This window comes from Pyrgilauda ruficollis, unplaced genomic scaffold, assembly GCF_017590135.1.
Source record: "Pyrgilauda ruficollis isolate IOZ18807 unplaced genomic scaffold, ASM1759013v1 scaffold155, whole genome shotgun sequence".
Taxonomy (NCBI): Eukaryota; Metazoa; Chordata; class Aves; order Passeriformes; family Passeridae; genus Pyrgilauda; species Pyrgilauda ruficollis.
This window is the reverse complement of record NW_024514210.1, coordinates 668181-693585: the sequence shown is the minus strand read 5'-3', so window position 1 is coordinate 693585 and position 25405 is coordinate 668181. Positions and strand designations below refer to the sequence as shown.

General features: G+C 41.7%; 1 protein-coding gene across 1 annotated transcript; it reads right to left on the bottom strand.

The window, feature by feature from the left end:
- Positions 1–3583: 3583 nt before the first annotated feature.
- On the bottom strand, positions 3584–24846 carry KIF24 (kinesin family member 24). Its single transcript, XM_041461835.1, has 12 exons — positions 24242–24846; positions 20728–20917; positions 19384–19481; positions 17894–18109; positions 16672–16759; positions 14592–14713; positions 12964–13069; positions 11148–11219; positions 10384–10493; positions 7070–9448; positions 6070–6163; positions 3584–3889 (listed from the first exon to the last, which is right to left on the bottom strand). Exons 1-12 carry the CDS (start codon positions 24844–24846, stop codon positions 3749–3751), a joined length of 4221 nt encoding a protein of 1406 aa, XP_041317769.1. The 3' UTR covers positions 3584–3748.
- Between the last annotated feature and the right edge of the window lie 559 nt (positions 24847–25405).

The window sequence follows — 25405 nt, the reverse complement described above, 5'->3', positions numbered from 1 at the left end:
AAGTCTACCCTGGTGACACCACTCTTGCTTTGGCAGTGATTTAAATCCTTGGGTGTCTGAAGGCATGAAGGGTATTGCTATGTTGGCATCTCAGTGAAGAAAATACCCCAGAGTGAGGGGACTAAGGGGGCAGCTTAGAGAAGAGGAACTGCTGAATGAATGTGTAACAAGGGACCCCATGTGACCAGAGTTCAATGTTCAGGGTGCTGTGCAGCACTTGTTAATCTGGTACTGCCCAGGCACAGTTCATTGTGGCTGGGGGGAGGTCCTGCTGGCTGGAGCAAGGCTGGGCTCTGCCCTGCTGCAGGCTGGTGAGAAGATTGGCTGCAGCCTTAGTCACACAACTTTGGAGCTTTTCCTTAGGCTATCAGGTCACCTTTATTTATGTCCCTGCTGTGCCTTTGTCAGAGGTTCTGTCTGAGGTCTGTGTGCCTGGGTGGGAAGGCTGGTGAGAAGTGTAGAGATAGTGCCTAAACTGGTGGTTGTACTTTTGGTTGTACTTTCAACAAGAGCTCCTGATCCTGCAGTCGAGCAGTGGGAGCAGCAGCAGCAGCAGCTGACCCAGTGCCCCAGGGCTTTTTTTGCCCAGCCTCGTGGCTTCTGCCCCGGATCTGCTAGAGCACAGAGCCCGTGTCAACAGCATTCTGTGGCTGCGGCCAGGAAGGGTCAGTCCAGCTGTGTGTCAGGGCTCCTGAAACTCCACACCAAGCCCTGTGAAAAGGGGAGCTCGTACAGATTTCCAGCCCCACTTAAATCTTTTGCAGTCAGTCAAATGGGCATTTTGATCATGTTTACCTAAAATGATTTTCACCAGAGTTCTGTAGCAAACTGAATTTTATTTTAAATTCTGTCAACTACTGAAATAAAGTATCAAGCCTTTGCTAATAAGCATTAATAGTCATTGTTGCATCTGAATACAAAAGTGAATCCATACTAGTTCTGTGTTTATTTGATGGTACATGACCAAGCTCTCTAAATCTCTTAGATTGCTTTTATGACACTTTAATGCATGTTCAAGTTGAAGTGAAAATGTTTTGTAGCAGTTGTCAGTGAAATATTAAACAGTAGGAAGAGAATGACACTTAAAATGTTCATTTAGCATATTTTCACACAAGAATTAAAGCAGCAACTAGGTAATAAACCTCAAAGGGGAGAGAAAAATGTTACCATTTCTGATAACAGCTGGATAGTTTCTGTTGCATATGAGGAACCCATTGTTGCTATCTTTGGGGCGTGCACCACTTCAAGCATGTCCATGTTACTGCCAAGGGTGGGCTTTTTTTCACAGCCAGATGCTTTATTTTTTTATTTAGGTCAAATCTCACCTTCACTAGAGAAAATAAAATTTGGAGAATAGACATAATGAAAGATTTATGAAAGGTATAGTCATGTGGATTGGTTGGATAACCCGTTTAAAAAAGAGATTGTATCAGACATTGGAAAATTGTGTGTGGTTGTTGTTTTGATTATTTGTTGTTTTCCAGTGTCCCTGGCCGTTCCTCGAGGGAGGCGATAGTTCCTGCCCTGGGAATTGCTTCTGGGGCTCAGATCTGCCAGACTTGCTTTTTTCACAATAGATCAGGTGGCTCCAATCTGGCAGCTGACTTAACTCACATCTCCTCTGCTCACAGAAATTTTTGGTCACTCATCTGTCTTGTCACAACTGGCAGATACTGAAGTTAGGACATGGTACTGTGGGTTGTGCAAATGATTCTAGTGTGTTGCTTAGGAATATCCACCTTGTGTAAGACACTCAAAATGTCTGTGAAACATACTTTGCTCACATGCTTTTTAAAAACCTGAAAGAGTGACCAACCAACACTCATCTCCCAAATGTCAGAGTACATGGAGGGAAAATTTTCCTCCCTTGCACTGTTTCTGACTGGGCATCACATTTGCCTGTGTCCTGTGCACACATCCTACAGTCTGACCTTTTCTTTGGTTTCAAATAGACTTGCCACACTCCTCAGCTGCTCTGTGACACCAGTTTTTGCTGCATGCTCGCTCAGAATGTGCTGGGGAAATTAAGTGCCCACATCTAATTTATGCTGTCAGGAGGACTACCCAGCTGCCCGGTATTCCCCTCACCTTACTCACAGGTAAGCTCTCCCTGGCCCTAGGAAGTGCAGGGATTGGTGGTTTGAAACACTTGCTCCTCCCTGTGTGGCTGCTGCAGAGTGCTGATCTCCCACTGCTTTACGGCTCTCTGGTGGCTGTTGGGCACCACTGCTCTGTGCCATGCAGAAATCCCAAGAGTCTTGCTCCTGGATACCTCATCTCCCTGCGTGAGAGAGGAGGCTTCTGACTCAGGTTCAGCAGCAAGTGTGAACTTGCTGCTGGCCTGTGACCAGGACGCAGGAACCACTTTGAGAGCTGTAGCCTCAGACCCCAGAGAAACTCCGCTCTCTGCTCCACAGAGAAATCTAGTCTCAGCTGCAAGATGGAGACTAACCAGTGCTAAAAACAACTCAACAGTCAGGGCAGTGATGTGGGATTTGCTTCTGTTCCGCAGGCCTACGCTGGGTGACATTCCTGGGAGTGTTTGCACCAAATATGCATCCCAGAGTGTCACTGCGATTATTGTCCTGCTGCTCAGCCCAACCTGGGCTCCTCAGGGAGGCTGTGCAGGCAGGCAGCAAAACCCCCAGCTGGTCAAACAGCAGAGTTCCATTCCCCTTGGCATTTCTGGCTACTGAGCAGGCTTTGAACGAGCTACCACAGGCGTTACTGAGGAGACACAGAGATGGATGAATGTGCTGCGACAGCCCTGATTTTGGAGTGGGAGCACTCACACAGCGTGTTGTCAGCAAGCGTGTCTCAAGGTCACTTGTGCCTTCAAAGCAAGTGGACTGGCTTTGTGGTTCACATTGCGATGCATGCAGCACCAGGGCTCCAGCAGATTGCTCCGTAGCTCTTGATTCAAATAACAGTTTCACATAACAGTGCTGTCAGCAGCTTCTGGAAGCCCAGTGCCTCCAAGCAGACCCTGTTTTCATGTGAGAAATCTGTTCAGCTCTGCTCAGTGCAGGCATTAGATGTGGTGTGCTGCAGGTACAGCTGCTGGCATCTTCCTCTGGGCAGCAGCATGAAACCCATGTGCTCATTAACATGACAGATGGAATCTTTGGTAGGAAGTCCCTGCTAAACCACTCCTTACCCCTAACTTAAAGCCACCTCTTTCAGGACCTCTGGAGGGTTCATCCCAAGCAATAATTCAACAATAGGCTTCCTTCTTCTGAAACTGATGGCACTTCACACACCCTGCCTTGACTTCCAAATACTTAAGGTCCAGACACCTTAGTGTAACAATTCCTGGCTCCTCTCTCTTTCCTGGGTTTTGTTTGCAAAGACTTTTCTGGGTAGCTTTTGAGCATTTCTGTTCTGACCTGTATCTGGCTTCAAAGTTGTTTCCCTTACTTGGCAACACAGGATTGCCTTTAACATGTGAGAAGCTCCTGTGATACATTAACGCGACTTGCCTGCTACTTGGTGAGATATTTAAAGGCTGCTGAATTGTTACTGTTCAGAATGTGGTTTACTGGTATTAATGAAATACGAAGCTTATGGTGCCAATTATTCATCTCTCATTTACTCAGAATGCTCTCCATCCTTATATAAAACACACACTAGTCACAAACGTCAAACCAAAAACTATCCCCTACCAACCACACTCTGCAGCACCAAGTGTAGCAAAGTGCTGGCTGGGGTTTCCTGTAGCTGCTCCAGTGCATGTGTAAGCAAAGAAGGTCTAAACTGGTGGACCTGTTTGCAGTGATTTTTCAGTGCCAGGGGAGACGGAACAGAGCTGAAGCTGGGCTCGCATTGTTTGGACACACTTTGACTTCAGCACCAAGATTTCATCCAGCATGGCCATGAAATTCTGAAAATCCTGGCAAGGAAGGCACAAGGAAACAGTAGGGAATAGTATCAGCAGGTTGAAAATATCAGCGTATTTTTTACACTGCAGCAGAATGTAAAAGCATTCTGCAGACTAGTAGATTAAATCAGCATTTCCTTATTAAAGTCACAGTCCTCACAGACAAAGGTCAGTGCCTCTAAATACCAAGGTTCACTGACTCTGGTAGTTTTATCTGTTGGTGAAATTACAGCTCGTGTAGTGGCTTAAAAATAAAAACAAAGCAGCTGCTGTCGCTCTTCTACTCTGGCTAGCTTTTAAGAGGTTTGCTACTGGGACTGGTCACCCAGTTTTACCAGGTACTGAACTCTGTTCCTGACACCTCTCATGTTGGATTTATCAATTACGAAAATAAATGGTGAGTTAGGCCACTATGGATCAGACATTATAGCCCAATCTTGAGAGATGCAAGGGATTTATTTCCCATCAGGTCATGGGGCCATGGCTGCAGGTCTGCTATGAGCAATACCAGCTCAATACCGTATCCAGCCTCAGCCCAGGGAACTCTGCCTTTCATAGCCACACAGATAAAAACCAGTACAGAACTGTGATTAAAACTGGAGTTTTAATCCTTTTTTAAGTAGGGCTGTATTAGTAAGGGAGCACTTGGACATGCTCTTCTCTCCAGCTGAGAGTAGTTTGGTGCCTTTGTTCACAGGTCTGTGCCTGAGAAGCTGGGAGGTGTCAGCATCCCCAGGGCTGGGAAATTCAGCTGCTGTGTATGAAAATCAATCACACAAAAGCTTATTTGGCAGTACTCCAGCTGTATCTCCTGCACTGTATCTCTGTCCTGCAGGGAAATCAGGCCAGCTATGAAGACTAACCCAGCTGCTGTGGCATATTTTTCTTAAGCACTTTAAATATTGCTTTGTTCAGTGTGTCTGGTCTTGGCAGGAGTTTCTCCTGCAGCCAAAGTTTCATGGCTGGAGAAGGTGAAACCATCTGCAAATGGAAGGAGAGAAGCTGATGCATGAAGCCCAAGCACATTTCATTAAAAAAAGGTCATGCTGTGAAATAAAACTACAGGGTATGTTATTCACATACTGCTGGGAGGCCTGGCAAGCTTGTAAAATTCTGCTAGCCACAAAATAACTGCTTGCTGCAAGGGGCAAATAAATGCAGGGAGAGAGCTGGTGTCCAGTGACAAACAGACTTAACAAGAACAATCTCAGAAGATTAAAAAAAATTAAGAAGATGAAAGATAGCTTTGTTTCACTGCATTGTCTGCCACAAAATGAATACAGTTTATCTCTCCTGTGCTGCTTTGTGAACTGTATGTTATCTGTAAAGCAGCATGTGCAGCTTGAAATCACAGTGAATAAGCCACATGGTGGCCTCACTCCAAAGCCCCTGAGGGAAGAGTCCCTGTACTTCAGATCTGAACTGTGATAGGAATCAAAATGGTTTGATAAGGCAATGCAGCAATGGAGCTTGGCCTTACTGAGAAGGTAAGGGAACTGGGAAGGCAGGAGCTCTCACTGGAAAATGTTCAGTCTGGATTTTCACATAGGTGTGACAAGTATCTGTTGGGATACAGGAGAAACAGAGAACAGGAACTGCCTAACTAGCAGTGGGGCCATGCAGGTGCCAGTTTTTACGTCTAGGGTACGCCTGTCATCTGAAGCAAAGACAAGCCAAGAAACACTTGAGTAACCAAAGCCAAGAGCGTGTGAGGCACAAGCCACAGTGGTCAGAACACTGGACTAAGCAAGGCCCAGGTTGCTGGCACACCTGCAGTGTGATAGGCAAAGAGGCTCCCAGAGGGAAGAGCCAAATCCCACCAGTGTCCTGCCCTAGGGGTGTGCTCTGTTCTGTGGTATTGGCTTACTTGTCCCAGCCTGCAAGAGCTAAAACATCACAGGGACAGATAGTCTGGTACAGTCTGCCCCGTGACGCGAGATAAGGGAAGGCTCTCTTATTAGAGACAAGGGCTTCAGGGTTGGCCCATCCATCTCCTGCTCCCCAAGGGCCTGTCACAGTGGAGATTGGCAAACACAGCAGGGACTGAAAATGAGAGGCCTCTCCCAGGACTAAGGCCTTGGAGAAGGGCTTGAACTGACAAGGAACATCACATCACCAATTCAAGTTAATAATCTGTAAGATTAATTTGTGCAGGCTCAATGGGCACCAAAACCATAATTTGAAACACTTACCATTGCTGACATCTGATTTATCAAGCACTCCTCTTTGAAGCACAGGTGTGCCAGTTCATCCAGCTGCTGCTGATGAGCACGAATTACAGTCTTTCTGATTAACAAAAAACACACACTGGTTACACAGCCTGTAGTGTAATCACTGCTGGTAATCACAGCCGGCCTCAATAAACCTTTAAGAAAGAGGAATACCCCAGAGGAAGCCTTGCTGTCCTGTGTCCCTGGCACTCAGGAAGGGCACACCAGTGCTCTGTGAAGTGCAGTGGACTGCACTGCTGAGGGCTTCAGGATGAACGGGGTGACTGAGGGCTGCTCACAGAGGAGTGACCACAGCCCTTCCTTAGCACAGGCAGCACACAACTGCTCTTCACTGTAGGAGAATCAAGGAGCACAACAATCATCTAATTAATAGGTGAAATGGTTTATGGCCATGAGTCTGTAAGTAATTCCAGTGAGAAACAGGCTGAGCAGGAAGGCTCAGTGCTGCTGTTGATTCCTCTGAGCAAGTTTCACTGACCAACAATGTATTTTCAGTCAAGGGAATGCAGCCCAGTACCTGGGAGCTGACAATGGCAGCTCAGAGTACTCAGAAGCTTTATATCTACATCTTCAGTGACTGCTCAGCTGCTCTAGCAGCATTTCTTTTCATTGATGGAACAGCTATAACCTGATTCTTGATGGAAGGTTTTGATATATTTTAGGTACTTTACAGCTTAATTACTGAGAACTGCAGTTTGTATTATAATATTTATTCCTCTAGCATTATCCTAGAAGCTGTAATATAATAATTGGCTTCCTGTGAGATTTTAAAATATCACAAAATAAAAGCAACCATGTATTTTTAAGATAATTATTATAAATTATGATTAATCTTATAATTATTTAATAGAATGATCAACCATTGGTTTTTGAAGTACGTATGACATACAAAAAAAGGAAATGTAGCACACATCCAGATTTTCTAACCTTCACTACAAACTTCATGATGAGCAAGACTTACTGTGCCTTTTCTAGGGCTTCTCTCTGCCATTTTCCCATCTCTGATGCAGCACTTGGAGAACTGCTGCTGGACACGTGTGAGGGGCACTTTGCATTTGCTATTGGCTTATTATCTTTGGTTGCAAATCCTGCATCTGCAGCAAAAGTCTCTTGTGTAAAAATACTCTGCTTTGACTTGTTTTTCAGCAACACTGTCTCCTCATTGCCAAACGATGACTTGGCAGGGTCTTCAAAATGGGTGAGGTCCTCATTCCTCAGTCCTGGCTTGGGCTGCAGCTGCCAGCAGCTCTCCTGAGAGGGGGACTGGGATGCACAGCTCTCACAGCTCTTTTCAGCATTTATTTCCTCAGCACGGGGCCCTTGACTTGAGTTAGACTTCCCTGAATTACCAGCATTGTTATGCTGATTAACATCAGCACCACACCGTCTGCCTCCTGAGTGTTCTTTGAAGGGGGAGTCACTGCAAAGCCCCCCACCCTCTCTCTCTGGCCTGGCGACAGCAGATCCAGCTGTGGATCCAGCTGCAGATGTTTCTGTCGGGTCACGTCCAACAAACAAACTGCGCCGGACTCCCTGCTTGGATAAAACTGATCCCAGGTGGCAGCAGCATGGCTTCACACGGCCACAGGTGGGTGGGAGCTTCTTGCTGGTGTCTTGAGAGGAGCCCAGCAGGGCACAGAGGCTTCCCCCGTGGCCAAGGTGCTCTGCCAGCTCCAGCATGCTGTCAGTCAGAGATCTGCTCCTGGTGCACTGCCAGTCCTCATCCTCAAACCTGCTCTGGGTGTCATTGTCCAGCACTTGCTTCTCACCATGGGGCTTCTCTTGGTTGGAAGACGCTTTCTCTGTTTCAGTTGTGTCCTCACCATCAGGAGGCGACACCAGGAGTGGGGTCGTGAGCTCGGAGGTGAATTCTGAGGAACAGCTGGAAGAAACAGTGTGGCTGACTCCATTTTTTCGAGCTTTCCATTTTACACCTCCTCCTGTAAGGCCAGCCTTTTTAGCCAAAGTGGATTCTTCCATCTCCTCATGCTGGAGATCAAACTCTTTGCACTCTGGAGTTCCTGATTTCAATACAGGAGATACATACGGGGTTGAAGTATCCTTTTCTGGAGTTAAGGTAGCTTCACTGGAGTAAACAAGGCTTCTTTGTTTGGACTTGTACTCTTTGTGATCAGCTAGGAAGTCCTTGCCATTTCTCCAGCTGCAAGCAGGATCTTCCTGCAGGCAGTAAGGTTTTTCTGCAGTATTGCTTGGAGGGAATTCAACAGCTAAATCATGGCTCCAGTCTGCAGGAGTTTTGCTGCAGCCTGAATTTTTAGTGGATTCCTCTGCCTCTGAGCTACCCTCACTACAATCCCAGCTGTCGTCTAATCCATGATCTTCCATGGGTGTTGCATATTCAAAAAATAAATCCTGCCGCTTTTGGCCTTTTTGCTCTTCTTCGGTTCCTTGCTCTCTTTCATGAAGGAAAAATGAATGTTGACTGGATTTGTTGCTATTTCCTTTTTTCACACTCTTTTGACTACAGACAGGTGAGAAAGAATCTTCACTGAAATCACTGTCATCTAGATCCTCCAGCTGTACCCACTCTTTGCTCTGCCCTTCAGTTGGAGTAAGGCTCAGCTCCTGCTTCACTTGAATCTCCTCGGGCTTGTACTGCACTAAAAACCTCTCAAGGGGTTGATAGTTCAATTTTTGCTTTAGAATAGGGGGTTGCTGAAACTGCTGGTGATAAAGACGTAAATGCTCTTCCCTTTCCTTCTGATATGAAGGCAGATACATCCACGGTTCAACAGACTGTTTAGCAAAAGTATTTCCCCATTCCTGTTCGCTGTTGGAGGGCAGATTGCCATCTCCAAAGGAATTATCTTCACTAGGAACAAGTTGTTTCTGAAGAGGTTGCACTGTCTGGACTTTCAGGCACTGGACAGGCGTTCTGTTTTGCATATACTTGTCTTGCTGGCCACTCTCTTCTGTTTCTGCTGTGGCAATGAAATCCTCCACTGAGGAGCTCTTTTCAGAGAGGGGGGATAGATAATTTTTCTTCAGGGAATGTGTTATTTGTAGGACTCCCTTAACTGGGGTGGTGTGGTGGAAGCAGGGACTGCTGGTATTTCCTGTGTAGGCATGTTCTTTGTCAGTTCCCTTGGGGGTAGAGGTAAGAGGGACACCAGGTGGCTGGAGTGTTGCAGGATATGCCTTTGGTTTTGTAGCACTTGAGGGATGCTGTAGGCCTAGCTTCACTTTCTTTGGAGAGCTCTTTTCCCCAGGCGGCAAAAAGGGTGTGCCTTGGATATTTTTTGGAGATACATTTCCAGCTTTGCGACGCCTTTTTGTGACAGGGGTAGGATATCTAGTCCCTTTCTTCAGCTCTTTGACCCTGTCAAAAAAGAGGCTGGATTTAGAAGATGTCATGCTTTCAGATAAATAACAGCATCTTCAGAACAAATTAATGCTTTCACATACTAAGACTGAATATTGAATTCAACATCATGGTTTGTTTTCTGTCTGTGATTCTTCACAGGTATCAAAACGCTTTTGCTAAAATGCCCGGACTTCTGGAAAAATCTATAGCAGTCTTTTTAAGCTCTTCCTTAAGCGGTGCATAACAGGTCAAGTGAGTGGAAATGGCCTCAGTTTCAGTGCAAGTGCATTTCCACACATTATAATGCAGCAGAACCAGCTGGTATTCTCCACAGCACATCACAGAGTCCCACAGGGCTCAAAGTAGGACTTTTGAAGTAGTTGCAGTGGGTGGTCTTAGCTCAGGTGAAGTGCACAGGGCTGCACTGCTCCTGGATCAGACTCAGCAGTACAGCTATGAAGAGCTGCTTAACTGGTATCACCCTTTCCCCTACCACCCTGACCCTCAGCTGCTCCCTCTGCTCCTCTTGCCCCTCAAGTTGTCTCTTGTTCTTTTAAGACCAGCACTGCACAGCTTCTAATTTACTTCCTGCTCTGTAGGACGGAGGATGAAGGCCTTGTACACATTCTAAGTAGAATCAAAATACAAAACTAAATAAAAACTTTTGATTGCCCTGAAGTTTAGCAAAAGTATTTCCCCATATAGTGGCACATAGTGATATTTCCATCACCAAAAGTAGCCATCAGAAAGTACTTACAAGACCCAAAAATATTTAAGACAAAATATAAGAGTTGGAATAAGTAACGATTTTATTAGCTTTTTAAAGATTCTGTTTCTTGCCTAAATCGACATTTTCAGTTCAACTATAATAAAATGTAATGGCAAACATCACACATTACTTTTTACTTTGTGATTTTCAGTTCTGGCAAGAACTGAGTTTCATCTCCTACCTGTCAGCATATCGCAGAGTGTTCAGGGTGTGCTCTGCAGCTAGGTGGCTCGGTGAAACATTGGCTATCATACATGTCTTGGAATTGCCAATGAAAGAGTCTTTTAGCACCTAGGGTTTGAAGGAAAAAGAAATTGGGTTCTTAGCAGATCATGTTTCTTGCACATCCTGTAAATTAGCAACATCTACAGAAGAAATTCAACATGAGGTAGTGGCTTATTAATTTTTTGGATAAATGTAGTCCTCATCTCAGTTTTTCTTGTCTTTATTTGTTTATAGTTTAAAATGAATACAAGTATTAATTAGGGCTCCAAACAAGCCCTTGTTCCAGATGCCTCAAGGGTGCCAATATGGTTTGAGAATAAAGCAGCTGTTACAGCTAAAGTCAAGAAATATTGATGAAAGCTCCCAGGACAGTAACTGAATAGAAGATGCAAGATTGTTTTCAGACTGTGGGGAGATGGATGGTAACTCTGTATGAGTCTGGATGGTGGTGTTTGGGGTTTTGTTTGGTTTCACCTCTTGGCTTGTTTCTTTTTTTCCCATGCCAGTCCCCATTGTCGGCTGGGGGAAATTGGCAGTTGGCTTTAATTCTGTGATTATATTTAAAATTTAAATTTACAAAAGCTATGCATTTCTTCTCTTCCTCAAGAGAGGAAGCAGTTACTGAACTATGCCATTTATTTATTTACTTATTTGTTTGATTTTTTGCTTATTTTTGTCTGCAGCAGGGAAACCTCTCCTCTTGCCTTTCTGCTCATTTACCTGAGTTAACTTGCTTTGCCGGAAAGGAGTATGCACTTGTTCCTGATCCAACGCCCGAATGCATTCCTTTAGCTACCAAAAGAAATTAAAAACAGAAAATAGATCAGTCATGCACTGGCAAGGAACTGAACAGCATCACACCAAGCCTACCCAGGTCCTGTGTCGCTTTGACTCTTATATGTGTTGTCCCTTGCAAGGTCAATTTGTGCCCTGCCTGATGGCTCCGTGGGCGGCACCAGATGCAAGGAGCAAGCACAAACATTCAGCACACAGAGCTGCTGCCTGCACTACATCTAGTTAGTCTGAAGCCAGACTGGGTGTAGCCTAGGCTATGCTGCAGCTTGCAGGGCAGGTGTACCCAAAGGACAGAGCTTTTTGAACTTTTTTCTTTCTTCTGGAGAGAGCAGATTACAGTATTGTCATGATGATACTGCCATCAAGCATTTACAGTCATTCTACATTCTACAAACTCCCACTAAAAATGACATTTATTTCTCATTTTTACAGCATTTTATCAAAAACTGCACCTGTAAGAAGTAAGAGATTAAACTATTGTAATTCCTTAGTCTGGCTCTCATAGTTGCAGTGTTTGGAAGTCTTCCACATGAAAATCACATGAATATTCAAACCAGCAGCAGACTTCAGATCTCACGGGTTAAAAGGCCTGAAGAGACAATTATGATCATTGAGGCCAGAGCTAGGTTTTACAGGCTGCAGGTTACAAAGATTCACCCAAAGCTGCTTTTTATATTTAATTCAGTTGCTACTTGTAGATTGTCCAGGTATCTTCTTAGTTTCACACAATGCCAAAAATAAACAGACTCTGATTTTACAGTTTCTGTTAAAAGAATTTCATGAGCTTAGGATTCTTGGGAATCACAGAATTGTTTAGGCTGGAGCAGACCTTCAAGATCAAACTTCTTTCTATAGAGAAAGAAGTCATGACACTCAGTTATTCACCAGCAAGTACTCAAGAAAGCATGAAGTACAGAAAGACATTCACTTCACAGGCTACCTCCCCAGCACAAATACTAATATCCCAGTGCAGGAAGAGCCTCTATGCAAAAGAGCATCTACATTCCCCAAGCCACCTCCTATTTACAACCCACTAAGAGGTACAGTTGTGTGCAGACTTCTGCACTGCTGGCTCATACCCTGGAACCTGTATCACCTTCAGCCTCGCTTAGAGAAGCCCCCAGGCCCAGCTGAGCTCCTCTTGTTTGCATTACAGGAGGTACAAACCTTTCTGCAGCATTTACACTTACAGGCACTTCTGCTTTATCTTAGATGGCATTTTTCTGCTCCTTTGTCCCTCTTTGCCTGACTAAGGACACTTACAATGACAGTTTGCCTCAGGAGTGCATTTCTTCCTGTTCCTTTCTCCCCACACATAAATTGATAGTTTTTATGCTCTTAAGTCCTTTATTCCTGATTTGAAAGAGAAGCCGAAGTGGTAAAAATAACTGGCAGGAACAGATGTGTTTTATGAAACAAACATGGCAATTCCAAGCCAGTATTCTTTAGAAGGGACAAAATCTTCTGTATTAAATATGGGTCACTTATACTACACCTAACATTGTCCATGCTATGTTTACCTGTCTGGCAGTAAGAATGGATTTAAAAAACTTAATTTTTATAGGTTTATCTCTTCCTTCTTAAATTGTTTTTCAGTCATGAGACAAATTAAACTGAACACACTTAGTACCTTGGTTATTTTTTCCTCTCCATGCATACATTATTCTGTGGTTAATTTTTATCCTAAAACACATGCTAGTAATTAAGTACAAAACCTTCCCCAGACATAATAGTAGCTTACTGCCAAAAGACTTTGATTTATTTCTGCTCCTTCCATTTTTGTTTGTCGATTCGATTCTTTGGCATCAGCTGCTCTTTCACTGCCAGCCAAGTCAATGAATGATATCCTAGAAAAAACAAAGCTGCGTTTATCTTAGGGGCTTTTTTCCCCTCTTCTTTTTTCCTTTATTAAACCAGCAGGCTGCAATACATGGCATCAGAAGAGTGATTAGAAATAAATACTTTTGAACAACAAGAAACATCCACTGGAAATATCTGAGATACCAAAATAAACATAGGAGCAGGAACTGTGTCAGAGCATCTTAACATTAAATAATAGAACGTGTAGTTACATGAGATGACAGTGCTCCAGAGTTTAATGGATAAGCTGTGTAAAGTACAACATATTCATCTCTGCAGATAATCACTGTGTTTGTAGTTTCCTAAGAACAGGGCTAAAAGAAATTTTAAGTGTTTTGATTTCTCCTTCCAGGTAAAAGAGACAGTTGCCATGTCAAATGAGAATTCAGGACAATAGGAACAGAAATTTCCAGTGTAGCAAATAATACACTGAGCTTTCAGTGATCCCTGTTGTTTCTTTCCACAGAACTCCATTACTCCCTTTCACACTTCCTAGCTCTGGGTGCCAGCTGCTGTACTGACTGTTGCACTGTATTTTTGTCTTTGTCCTTCCTGTTTTTCTGCAACAGCCCTGACTTCTTTATTGGCACATCTTGGCACCCTTCCCTCAGTTCAGCTCCACTTCCCTTTGAGACTCACAAAACCCACCCAGTTCAAATGCCACACCTACATAAACCTCTATAATTTTTATTTCAAAGCCTGCCTCTTCTGTCTTTTCCTCTCTTCAGAGTTTGTGGCTTTCCCATTTTGCCTTGTATTCAAAATTAGATCCTGGGAAAGAAGACAGTGTGGTAGCTAATGGAAGGAGATGTTAGCAGGATTTTGTGATACTTTACAGTAATGCAGATGCACAATGTTCTTCCTCAGACCTGTTTCTTGAGGTTGTTTACTCTGAGAAGAGGTACAATTTGTTTTTGAATACATAAAGTGGATGCCACAAGAGTAAGTAAACTGCTCTTTCTGTCTGCTGCAGATAGCATCAGAGTCACACACTCAAATTATCATGGAGGTTTATGTGAGGTACTCTGATTCTTCTGGCCAAAGGCAAACATCTGTCATGGAGTCATCTCCACCTGGGCTGGTCATCCCACATGCCCTTTGTAGTCAATTACAGGACAGAAATGCTTTGAGGGGCAAATGCACCTGACCTAATTTACTGCAGGGATCCCAGAAGTGGCAATTTCATTCTACTGACGTCAAAGGTGGTGAGTTCACATGTGGTTACGTCCACTGCAGGCATCTACCTTTAGCCAAATTAAACACTGAAGATGAGGGGATGGATTTGATTGTCAAACTCCTTCACTGGAAATTTGTATGAGCAATTTTGACAAAGCTGTCACAGATGTGCCTAAAACATTCTCCTTGGAAATAGAGAAAGGACTGTGGAACTTTTCAAAGTCCCTTTTAATCCTGTCTTCTAATTTAACTCACACTTGTGCACTAACACCTCCTCTTTGTCTCTTGGATGTCCCTGGGCTTAACAGCATTGAACACTTCTTCTGGTTTTACCTTCCAAATGCCCTGTTGGTTGTGTCTTTAATTTGAATTTGGATGATGGCATGAGACCGAGAGGAATCTGAGTTGACTGCAGTAACTCCTGTGCTACGTTCTTTTCCCCCCTTCAAAATCACCTGCAAAATAAGGGGGACAAAATCCAAAGGAATTGTAAATAAAACCACAATCTCTCAGAAAGAGATCTTGTCCTCCTAAGGTAAGAAAACATTGTGAGGAAAGGTGCATTACAGCCTTAAGATTTGGTGCAAGTAGAGGTAGACTGGATCCCTCCACTATTTCTTTCAGAACTTTGTGCATAGACTTGCTTGTAGTGACACTACAGAGCCTAAAGAGCACACTGCAAGTAACAATCTGCTGCATCACACACTCACATTTGCAAAATATCCACATTATAAAATTAAATTCTTTCTTATACTGCTGGCATACTTTTGTAGTACTATAGACACAATCTAAGAGACTTATGAGATTGACCATTTGTTGTGTTCTTTTAAAATTTTGCTTTCTCTCATAGTAGATGAGTACAGTTATCCAGAAAGTCACACAAAAAGTTATGAACTGCCAGAACCTTTCTAAATTTCCAAAACAAAAAAAAAAGAAAGAAAAAAAAATTATGCCAGAGTAAGGAACAAAGTTAAAAGATTAATTATACTCAATACAGCAGTAAAATAAAAAAACAAGGAAGGAAGGCAAGACAGAAGGATAAAGGCTCCTTCAAGATACAAATCTGGATAATTCTTTTTTGAAAATTTTAAAGGACTGTTGCAGAAAGTCTAACATTGACTGCAGCAGGGCATTCATAGAAAAGCCATTAATTTTGCTTCTGGCTGCAAGAACAAATCAAAATATTGCCTAGCAAAAGCAATACATTCTCAGCTGATAGATGCGGATTATTCAGGTTTTTCAGTGGCCAGTTCTCAATCACCAACATAACCACCCACTGCAGCTTCTGAGCTTTATATCAGTGCTAAGTGAAGATAATTTCTGAATCAGAGCCAACATCCATGAGTAGTGACTATCCAGGGATGCATTCAAAGCTCTTTCCATATATCTAGTGCAGAATACTCAGAAGTTCTGAGTCAAGCCAGTGACATTTCTGTGTTCAAAAGGGCCTGTGAACAATATTTGTTCAAAAGGGCCTGTATTTTTTCCCCCAGGATATCTGTAAGAATTAAGTCATTTAATAGCTCTTCTGTGTGTGGAATGTGATAATACCAAGGAATTGCAAATCAACCATATAGTAAATTTGCACTCTAACATGCAGAAGCAGCACCAGCTTGTTCTGAAGCTTGGAGTTAATGGGAGGATGAACAACTAAATTAAGTGCAATATCAGTGGACAAAACTATGACAATTTTAATGAGCCAGTTACAGTGTTAGGCACTTGTAATTGACACTTCCTTACCAAAAAAAAAGAATTAAACTATGCAAAGTCAGGCTAAATAGAAAGTAGATTTAATCAGCTTGCTTGTTGCAGGACAATACAGAAAATTTGCCAGTGTCCTTTTAGGGTTCAGACAGGGAAGAAAACTGAAGCCTTGTTCTTGGTGAATGTTACCTACTGTTAAAAGATCTTCATTTTACTTGGCTGTTATCATGCACACATGTAAGTAGTATTTTAATCCTAATTCAGACAAAATATCTCAATCTTAAGTATTTTCTAATGTCTGTTTCTAATAATTTTCAAATTTATATATTCTGTGCAAAAACCATGTATCTTTTATACACAAAAATCTATGTTCACAGACCCACAAGATACCACACTGGGAGAAAATACATATCCATCTTTCAAGGTCCCTTACTGGGACACTATTTAACTTTTGGAATCTTTCCCTATAGAATGGCAGCAGAAGCGACAGCTGTGAATCAACTACTTGAATGTGGCTAACACAAGAACAGCTTAATGAATAAAGGCACTTTTAATAGAGCCCCTTGGTGCCTTGCTGGGGTTGCCAATCTCAGGGCCTTAAACAGGAACGTAACACTTGTGCTACACAGTAAGTAATCTCTGTAAGTGACGCACCTCACAAATAAGCAAATTGGGCTGCAGAAGACAAAGAACGAACTTCAAGCATTACCTCCAACAGCTGATCTACAGAATCCACCTGAACCTCCCGCAGTCCAACTATCTGAACAACATGCTTGCCATCTTCTCTTGCATAAAGCCTGACAAGAGAACGGTGCAAAAAGGAGATATCTGAAATCTTAGAAAGCAGCAATGAAAAAACATGTCCATGCCATGACACTGAGAAAAAGCAATCAAGGCTACTGACAGGGGAGAGACCCTGCTGTCATTAATTTATTTTCAGAGCTGAAGAGGCACTTTATTTATAACAAGTACCACTGACATTTCACTGCTAAAGAGACATTACCAGTGCATTTCTGCTAGCTCAAGAATATAATAAAGCAGGGAGGTAAATTACCACATTTACATTTTAGAGTTTCTGTCTCCCTTTAAACTACATCTCAGGCTTCTCTAAGTCCTCATCAAACTGTAAACTTTGTTCTGTTCCTATTCTAAGGATTTTTGCACAGGATTTTAAAGCAGCTCCTACAGCCTTGGAGTAATATTTCAGCATCACCTCCAGAGGCTTGCTGGGCTGAGTCACTGGGCTGCCAGGTAAAAGTGTCCAGGGGGAAGGTGCGCAGGTTTTGAAGAGTCAGGCATGCAGGAGATCAACAGGATCTTCAGAGACTGGACTGGCAAGAGCCAAATACCCACTGGCACAGCAGGAGGGACAGCCAGAGTTTATGCTTGACCAGGGAAAGACAAGGACTCCACAATGGCTGACACATGACAGGCTGTCCAAACAAGTTGTGGATGTTCCAAGCCTGAAAACGTTCAAGGCCAGGTTGGATGGGGCGCTGAGCAATCTGGTCTAGTGGGAGTTGTCCCTGCCATGGGCAGCAGGGGTGGAACAAGATGATCTTTAAGGTTCCTTCTCAAAATGTTCTATGATTTTAAGACAGGAACTTCTGGCAACAAGTAGCTTGTTTCTCTACCTACGGATGCCCAGCTAATTTATTACAGTGTAAGCAAGAGCCTGAGCTTGTATCTCAAACTTTATTTTTCCCCAAAACAACAAACCAGGAGTCCCTATCAATGTCACAGTATCTACTATCAGATCTTGCTATCCTCCCTAAGTATCTCCTGTGAAGAACAGTAATTAAATATGTAACATTTGCTATAAATGCTACTAAGTTAAATGTAATAACATGAAAACAGTAATTGATTTCTAAACAGTAACCAACTGATTCACAACCACAGGCTTGTAGGAAATAATGTTTTTACTTAAATACCTTTTCCTTCCATTTAGCAGGTCATAAAGATGTCCACAGTAGATCTCATAAAAACTGATCAGAACACCAAGATCTTTTCTGGATGGTGATGCTTCCAGGTGCCTAAAGATGTCCTGAGCAGCCAGGGCATAGAGTCCTGGGTTCCGGTGATTCCCTATCATGGTGTAAGTCTTGCCAGCACCAGTCTGCCCGTATGCAAAGCAAGTTGCATTGCCTCTGTGAAGACAGCATATGCGTTTAGTGCCACATTTGATTCATTCATATCTATTAAATAATATCCTGCAATGCTGGTATCTGTCTATAGTGGCCCCTTAGCAATCAAGTTTGGTCTACTACCCTCTCTGGGAAACTGCAGAATGCTCAACAATGATTTCCAAGTATACCCTATGGAGATCTGATGTGGCACAAGGTGCTGGCTCTCCCCTTTTCCTTTTCCTTTTCCATTTCCTTTTCCTGTCCCTCTTAAAAAAAAGACTTTGTACCTGGCTCAGTACTCCTGGCAGAGGAATGGGTAAAAAGGTAGGGCTGCAGTAATCACAGCAAACAACTTCTTGCCAGTTTAGATTGCAGACTGTCCTTGCCATGGCGTCAGATTAAATGAATGTCAGCAGGAGGGATGGAAAAGTAAGGGGAAAGCTGGGAAAAAACAGCATAATCTCTTCTGGTGGCATTACTGGACTAAGGATAATGTGAATTGTGGCTTTAGTGATTATTACACAGCAAGGTACAAGTCTCATTCTCCTTTCTCACTTTCCTTTTCTCAAGAGCATGATACTCTGTTGATGACACTTGAAGATTTTCAGTAACAGAATGCTCCATTTTGTTAATTTTCAGCATGGATATGTAATCCTTACCTTCAAAGACTCAAAAAAGTAATTATATTAAAGTATATATTATACATATATATATATATATATATATAACCTTGCATAGCGGTAAGATGTCTCATGTAAAGCCACCAAAAATTTCCCATTAATCAGGAAGTATGTAATTACAATTAAACCTCTATGCAAATATAAATCAATAAAAACAAATCACAAGGTTATTCATAATTACTATTACCTTGTGAACTGTACAAATACGTGTAAAATTATCTCTCAGTAGTCTCAGGAAAGAGGTAACATTATTTCTCTACAGATGAGTGTGCTCTGCCACACAGGAGCCTTTGTTAGAGTGAAGATGAGAGCTCAGAAACCCTGGGACACATTTTTATTCTAGGCTGACCATGCTTTGGTCACTTTGTGGCCACTGAGGTTCAATTTAACCTTCTTCTTTAATTGAGATTTGTCGCCTAGTGTGAAGAAAGTTTTCCCTGATTTATTTTTGTCAAAATTGCAATCAAAGATATTCTGAAAGGGGAAAGGCATGTGGCAGACGTGAAATGGAGGTATGTTACAAAAGATGAAAAGCATAAAGGGAAATTCAGGCATACACATAAAATTGGAAAACAACAAAACAAAAAATAACCAATGTAAGCACTGGTGCCCTACCCGTTTAAAATATGCTGAATGAGAGGATAAGCTGTCTTCATGTACACATCCTGATTGGTACATGACTCCTCAAAGACTTCATCAAAATAAAAAACATGCTGAAAAAAAAAGATAATCTTTACATGAGAATGAATATGTTTCACTTCCCCTCCAACTCCATTCAAAGGTAAAATGAAATAATGAAAATCTTTCCAGTGATTTCATACGGCTTTGGATTAGGTAGAGAGTGATTTAGCACACTTAATATGCAGCACAACTCATGTAGCAGCACACCAGTCAAGAGATTCAGGCTAGGGGTAAATAAAAAAAAAAAAAGGAAACAAAAATGCCTCAATTTCCCATCACTCTGAAGCATAACATATCAGAGCCTTTTAACAAGAAACAACAAAAAAAAGCTAATTAAAGAAAACCTATTCATGAAATGAATCAGCCTACAGACGTACTGTCAGACTGTAACAGTAAAAAGAACTGAGACTCAGCTCTTGAATCTCTCAAAATTAGTTCTCACTTGTGACTTAGTTGTGATTAATTGCCTCTGTTCTTAAAAAGTTTTGTGCCAGAGAAGAAAGAAGCTGTTCCTAAGCAAAAGGGGGCAAGAAAATCAGAACTTCCTACACTCCAGATCAGACTCAAAGAAGCAGGGTCTGTGGAAATGATTCAGCATGTGTCCCACTGTAAAAGGTGGTACATGAGCTGGGCCTGAAAGAGATCTGAAATTTTACCAGATACTCCAGACAGTTGTTACTAGGGTCCAGATTGTAAAAATAACACTCAGGAGAGTGAGAATAGCTTGCTGCTTCTACAAATAATTTCTGTTCCTGGTGCTGTCAGTCACAGTGAGAATTTGAACTATGACAGCACAGATTATTTGGGATTAAGAGACAAAGACAAAAGGGAACTTAATTTTCAAAAGCATTTGAGAAAAATAGAAAGGAGGAAGGGGATGAGGGTGTGTATGATTCATTAAAACAGACCTGCAGTGCTGAAGCAGTGGAAAGGGAACTCCTCACTGAAGTACCCTGGAAAGCCATCAGCAGGCATTTCTCCTGCAGCAATGGCATGCAGCAGTGGGCTTATTTTGCCACATACAAATAAAATTCCAAGAGACATACTTCCAGACCTTAAAATTCTGGGCTCAGGTTTGCTGGCACGGTCTGGCATAAATCAGAAGCAACTCAAATATAGACAACTCTGAGCTAAAACAAAATCCCACCACCTATTTCAGTGTAAGAAATACTAACAGTCCTTTTCTGTTTTCACTCATGGAAACTCCAGGCACAATAAGCTTTATCCTTCCATGCAAGTGACTGGCCCATAAACACAACCTCCAATGGAGGATGTTACCTGTAAAATGTATTGTGTAAGATCAACAGCCTCCTTCTTCTCGTGGAGAAGCAGGGTTTCCTGATCTTGCACTGTGATTATATTGGCCTCCCCACGTCTCTCCTCCCTCAGGCAGAGAGGACGTTTTCGGACACACACTCTGATTTTTTCACTCTCTGTCCATGGAGTCTCTTTGTCGAAAGTATTGGATCTACAACAATAATGGAGGTCCGCATTTTAAAATCAAGTTACAACAGAATCTAGAATATGCCTGAATTTGTTACATTTATCACAGAATGTTTCTGTTGTTAGTGCCTATCAGAAAACTCCTTAACACACCTCATTTTTACATGATGCAGTTTCTGATGCTTTTTCCTAAACAGACTGGTGCTTCCTGTACACTTCTGTTAAAGGAATAGTTATGTTTGTACAGCTACACTCCTGAACTGGTACAGCTACACTCTTGAACTTGCTGCTGGACTGACATATTTTCAGTTGTACACAAACATGAGATGGAAGCTGGCATCATATCCAAGTTAATATAATGAAATTTAATCTTGTGAAATTATTTGCACTCATGATTAGTCACTTAATCATGTACAATGGAAGTATTAATCAATCTTGAAAAAGAAAAGATACAATACTTAGTTGCTTTTCCTCTCATGCTGGACTTTTTTCTTCCCATTATAGACTGTCCAAATGGTTACAAGTAAATGACTCAAACTGGCAAATGAGATAGTATCACCATGGTCCTGTTCAGCTCAAAAAAAAAAAAAAAAAAAAAAAAAAAAAAAAAAAAAAAAAAAACCAAAAAAAAAAACTGATCTCATCCTTGTATTCCTTTTGGTCTTTTTTCATAAAAAGGTTATGTGGTTTTAGACCATAAACAAAGTTGTGCTCTTATGTTTCAGCAATTTTACTTTAGTCCCCTTCCAGACACCTCAGAAACAAGAGGTAATTTCATGTTTCACTGATTAACCTGCTGTGTACAGCATTTTGTGAATAGAATAGGCTAGAATTAACCAAAGTTAATTCTAGCCTATTCTTCAAACTGTCTTCAGCCAAATCAGTAATGATTTTCAGCCTGGATTTGCATTTCAAATAATCAAGCCCCAACTTGCCCAAAAGCAGTGTTTTTGCCACACTGTCCAGGTGCCAAAATCTCTTAGCATAGCAACTGAAAACTCATATATTCCAGCTGTCTAACAAATTGTAACCCTCAAGTTACTCAACATCTCATTAACATCCACAGACTTGTGGTATCATTGCTGTTGTGCTCCACGATTCCCCAGAAGCACATGAGATGCAGATTTAAATCTCAAGATATGTCTTTGAAGACCACACATGAGCAATCTTTACTTGTCACTAGAGTCCCTTTAATTTTAGTACAGGTTTCCTGTGCAATCCAGGATCAGGCTGTGCATTTAGATGGAAAATTCTTTTGTCACAGAAGAAAGGCAGTGACACTTGAAATAAGATGCTTCATAAGCTGGTGTGAGCTTATGCATATCACTAGGCACCAAATGTTGTCCAACAAATGATTGGAGGCTCTGAATTTTAATTCTTGTGCCAGAGGGTGTAATTGGTGACCTGCAGCAAGAGCCATTGTGCTCTAAGAGCTTGAAGCAGAAAGGATGGCAGGATTTGGAGAAAAAAAGCCCTGAAAATTTAGAGACTCTATTAATGAGAAAAAAGGAATAAATTTTTTCTAGTACAGAGGAACATTTTGTTGAGTATATTTTGTATGGGAATAGAATGAACATTAATTCTATATGCTGAACCCAAAGTTTGTATTTCTTACTAACTCTTAAAATATAAATTGTATTTTACAATAAAATCATTTTTCATTACTAGGAAAAAGAAATCAAACAACAGTCATGACACAGATCATCAGAAATCTGACTAATAGGTCAGAAGGACAATTATGTCGTCGCATAATCAAGTTATTTGCTGTGGGCAAGTTTAAACATATTAAAAGAGCACTTTGTCTTTCTCCTATCTGAAATCATATCTGTGTTTTCCAATATTTCTCATAGATGAGACTAGGTAAGCCTTCACAGTGGTCAAACCACAAGGTGCCATGGGAATGGATGGATTCAGCGAAGCAGTTAAGCACTTGCAAAACAGGAATCACAAACCTGAGTGTAAGCATGCTGCTCCAAGCCTGCCTGAAATGCACAACTCTCCAAACACGAGAAAATTAAGTTGAGGCATATCAGGAGGAGGATGCAGAAAGCCCCCAAGATGAGCCATAATGCTTGGCACAGAAGAATGTGCTTGCAAAAGAAGAGAACAAGGAAAGAGAGAACAATGAAGAACATGTCTCTATTGCAGGATTAAAAATCTTTAACTCCTTTACTTTAGCCATTAGGTTTAATAACGTACAATTTTTTAATTTGCCAGCATTATAAATCCTATCCTTTTAGCTGCACATTGGCTCATCTTCCAGAAGAGACAGAGAATGCACCCAGGTATCAATATATATTGGAGGTTAGTGCACTTCTCCAGAAAGTGGGAATGATTTTTTTTTTCCTGCCAAGGAGAGTGATAAACCTTTGCCTTGCCTTTCACAGTTTAAGTGCTCTACTTACTACGTCACCTTAGTACTTTTCCACTGTGGCAACAGCATCTATCTCTCCAGGCTACATGCACTCCAGGTGGGAGCTGTAATTGACACCTCAACTCCATGGATCTTTCCCTGTACCAAATCTTTCTCCACAGCCTTCCCAGACCAGACCTAACTTCATAAAACTGCCTCTTTTCATTGCATATTAACTACCATGACTGCATTGCAAAAGCTAGATACTGCTATTGTGTGTGCAGAGGCATACTTGCTCTGCTGGTGAATCAGGAAAAAAATAGTGCTTTAAAAATGTTGCTACAGTAGATTTACCAGTGGTTCATGATAACCCCAGCCCCTCCAGTACCAAACACTGGGAAAAGTATGGAAGTTACAGATCACATGACTAAGGAGCAGCTGCAAGGCATCCCTCTCACCATCAGGTCTGTAATCCTTCCCAGCTGCATTCATTTTCCTTCCTTTTAAAGCTTCAGTTCAGAAATTTCTTTATAAACAAATATAGCCATCACAGCTTGTATCCTTTTTACCAAGAAAAGCTTGACAAATTTAACAACAGGCAATGCTATATTTTGGAAAAATAATGTTTTAAAAAATGGTCCCATGGAAAGACAAAGATTGGCTCAAATATCAAGAAAAGAAAGTCTTAAATCCTGAAAGACAAAGATTGGCTCAAATATCAAGAAAAGAAAGCCCTAAATCCTGAAAGACAATAAAGACTATTCTTAGACAACCTTGGTGAGTAGCAGCTGGTCAAATTCAGATGATTCCTTCTATGAGACTCGGAGAGTTGGAAATGCCTATTAATATCTCTCTTGTCTGTAAGACTTTGCATTGCTTTGTAGTGCTTGGATTGCTTATTTGGAGGTGAGGAAGACAAATTCTGCTCCACAATTAAGAAAGAATCAATTATGATTAACCTGAAGTATTAGCAAAATAAAGGTGAGTGATTATTACCTGATACAGGAATGAGGTAGTCCATAATTGTACCCTGAAATATGAGTCACTCTTTGTACAATAGGAACTTCAGAATCGCCCAGGAGAGGGGCAATATCATCAGAAACTGTTGGACAGCTCAGGTCATTTTTTGTACCTATTCCAGGAATATTTACGTCTCTTCTAGTTAATCTGATCGGCTCTGAATCGTGTGGTGGAATGTCTTCCCCTACACTGTCCTTCTCTTCATTGGCACTGAAATTGGGTGACTGACACAATTCAGATTTAGTGTCTTTAGCTGCTCCATCATCTTCTGCACAAAAGGACTCGAAACGCAGCTGTCTACGGGGTCCTGACTTAGTCACCTGAGGCTGCACGAAAAGGCCACGTGGTTGAAAATCCTCCTTGCTTAAGTCTGCAGTGCCTTCTTGCAGTGTAATTTTGATTATTCTAATGAGCTGGAAAAGACGTTTGCGGTCATTTGCATCATGGACCCCCAGTTTGGTGTAATCTTCCATGGAAACCTCGGCAAGCTCATCAATTTTCTGAAGACCAAAGGCAGTAAAGTGGGGATAATATTTTTCAAGTTCTGCTTCACAAAGGCATTCATAAAGGCACGATGCCATCTTCAACCTAGAGCCTACAAGAAATCAAACAAAATAAACATCAGAATCATAAGAAACATCACATCTGACAAAGTTACTAATGAAGAAACTGCACATTTCCTGATGCCATTACTTGCAGCTGGCTAGAAGCTTGTTTAACTCCAAGTTTACCATACACTAGACTGACAAACACTAAAGAAAATAGCAATAACAACAATAAAGTAAAACATGAAACACATATTTTATCTATGAAACTATATTTTAAAATTATATAAAATACACAACATGTAAGAAATGCACAAGACAATATTACTCACTGCCACAGAGCTCCTACATGCCTGATGTCTACTTGATGAATGCCACAGCTACTGAAACCCTGTCCTCAAGCTATAGAATGTAAAATGCCTAATTTTAGACAGTCAATTTAATATCAAGGCACATGGTCTAATGTGGGTCAGCTACCCCTGGTTAACTAACCAGTGGAGAAAAAATTGCACTTGTCCTCACTTCAAGCTGCCTAATTAAGACCATTCATCTTACAGATCACCTATAGAAAAGTTGCAGTTTTGTTGTGTACTTT

Bases quoted from the DNA above. Each gene is read 5' to 3' on its own strand.
- KIF24 (XM_041461835.1), bottom strand. From the start codon at position 24,846: ATGGCATCGTGCCTTTATGAATGCCTTTGTGAAGCAGAACTTGAAAAA. The intron at 19,482-20,727 runs GTAACATCCTCC...TTTTTTTTTCAG, and splicing joins TTACACAATACATTTTACAG to CATGTTTTTTATTTTGATGA. The intron at 10,494-11,147 runs GTAAATGAGCAG...TTCAAACCCTAG, and splicing joins GGCAAAGCAAGTTAACTCAG to GTGCTAAAAGACTCTTTCAT.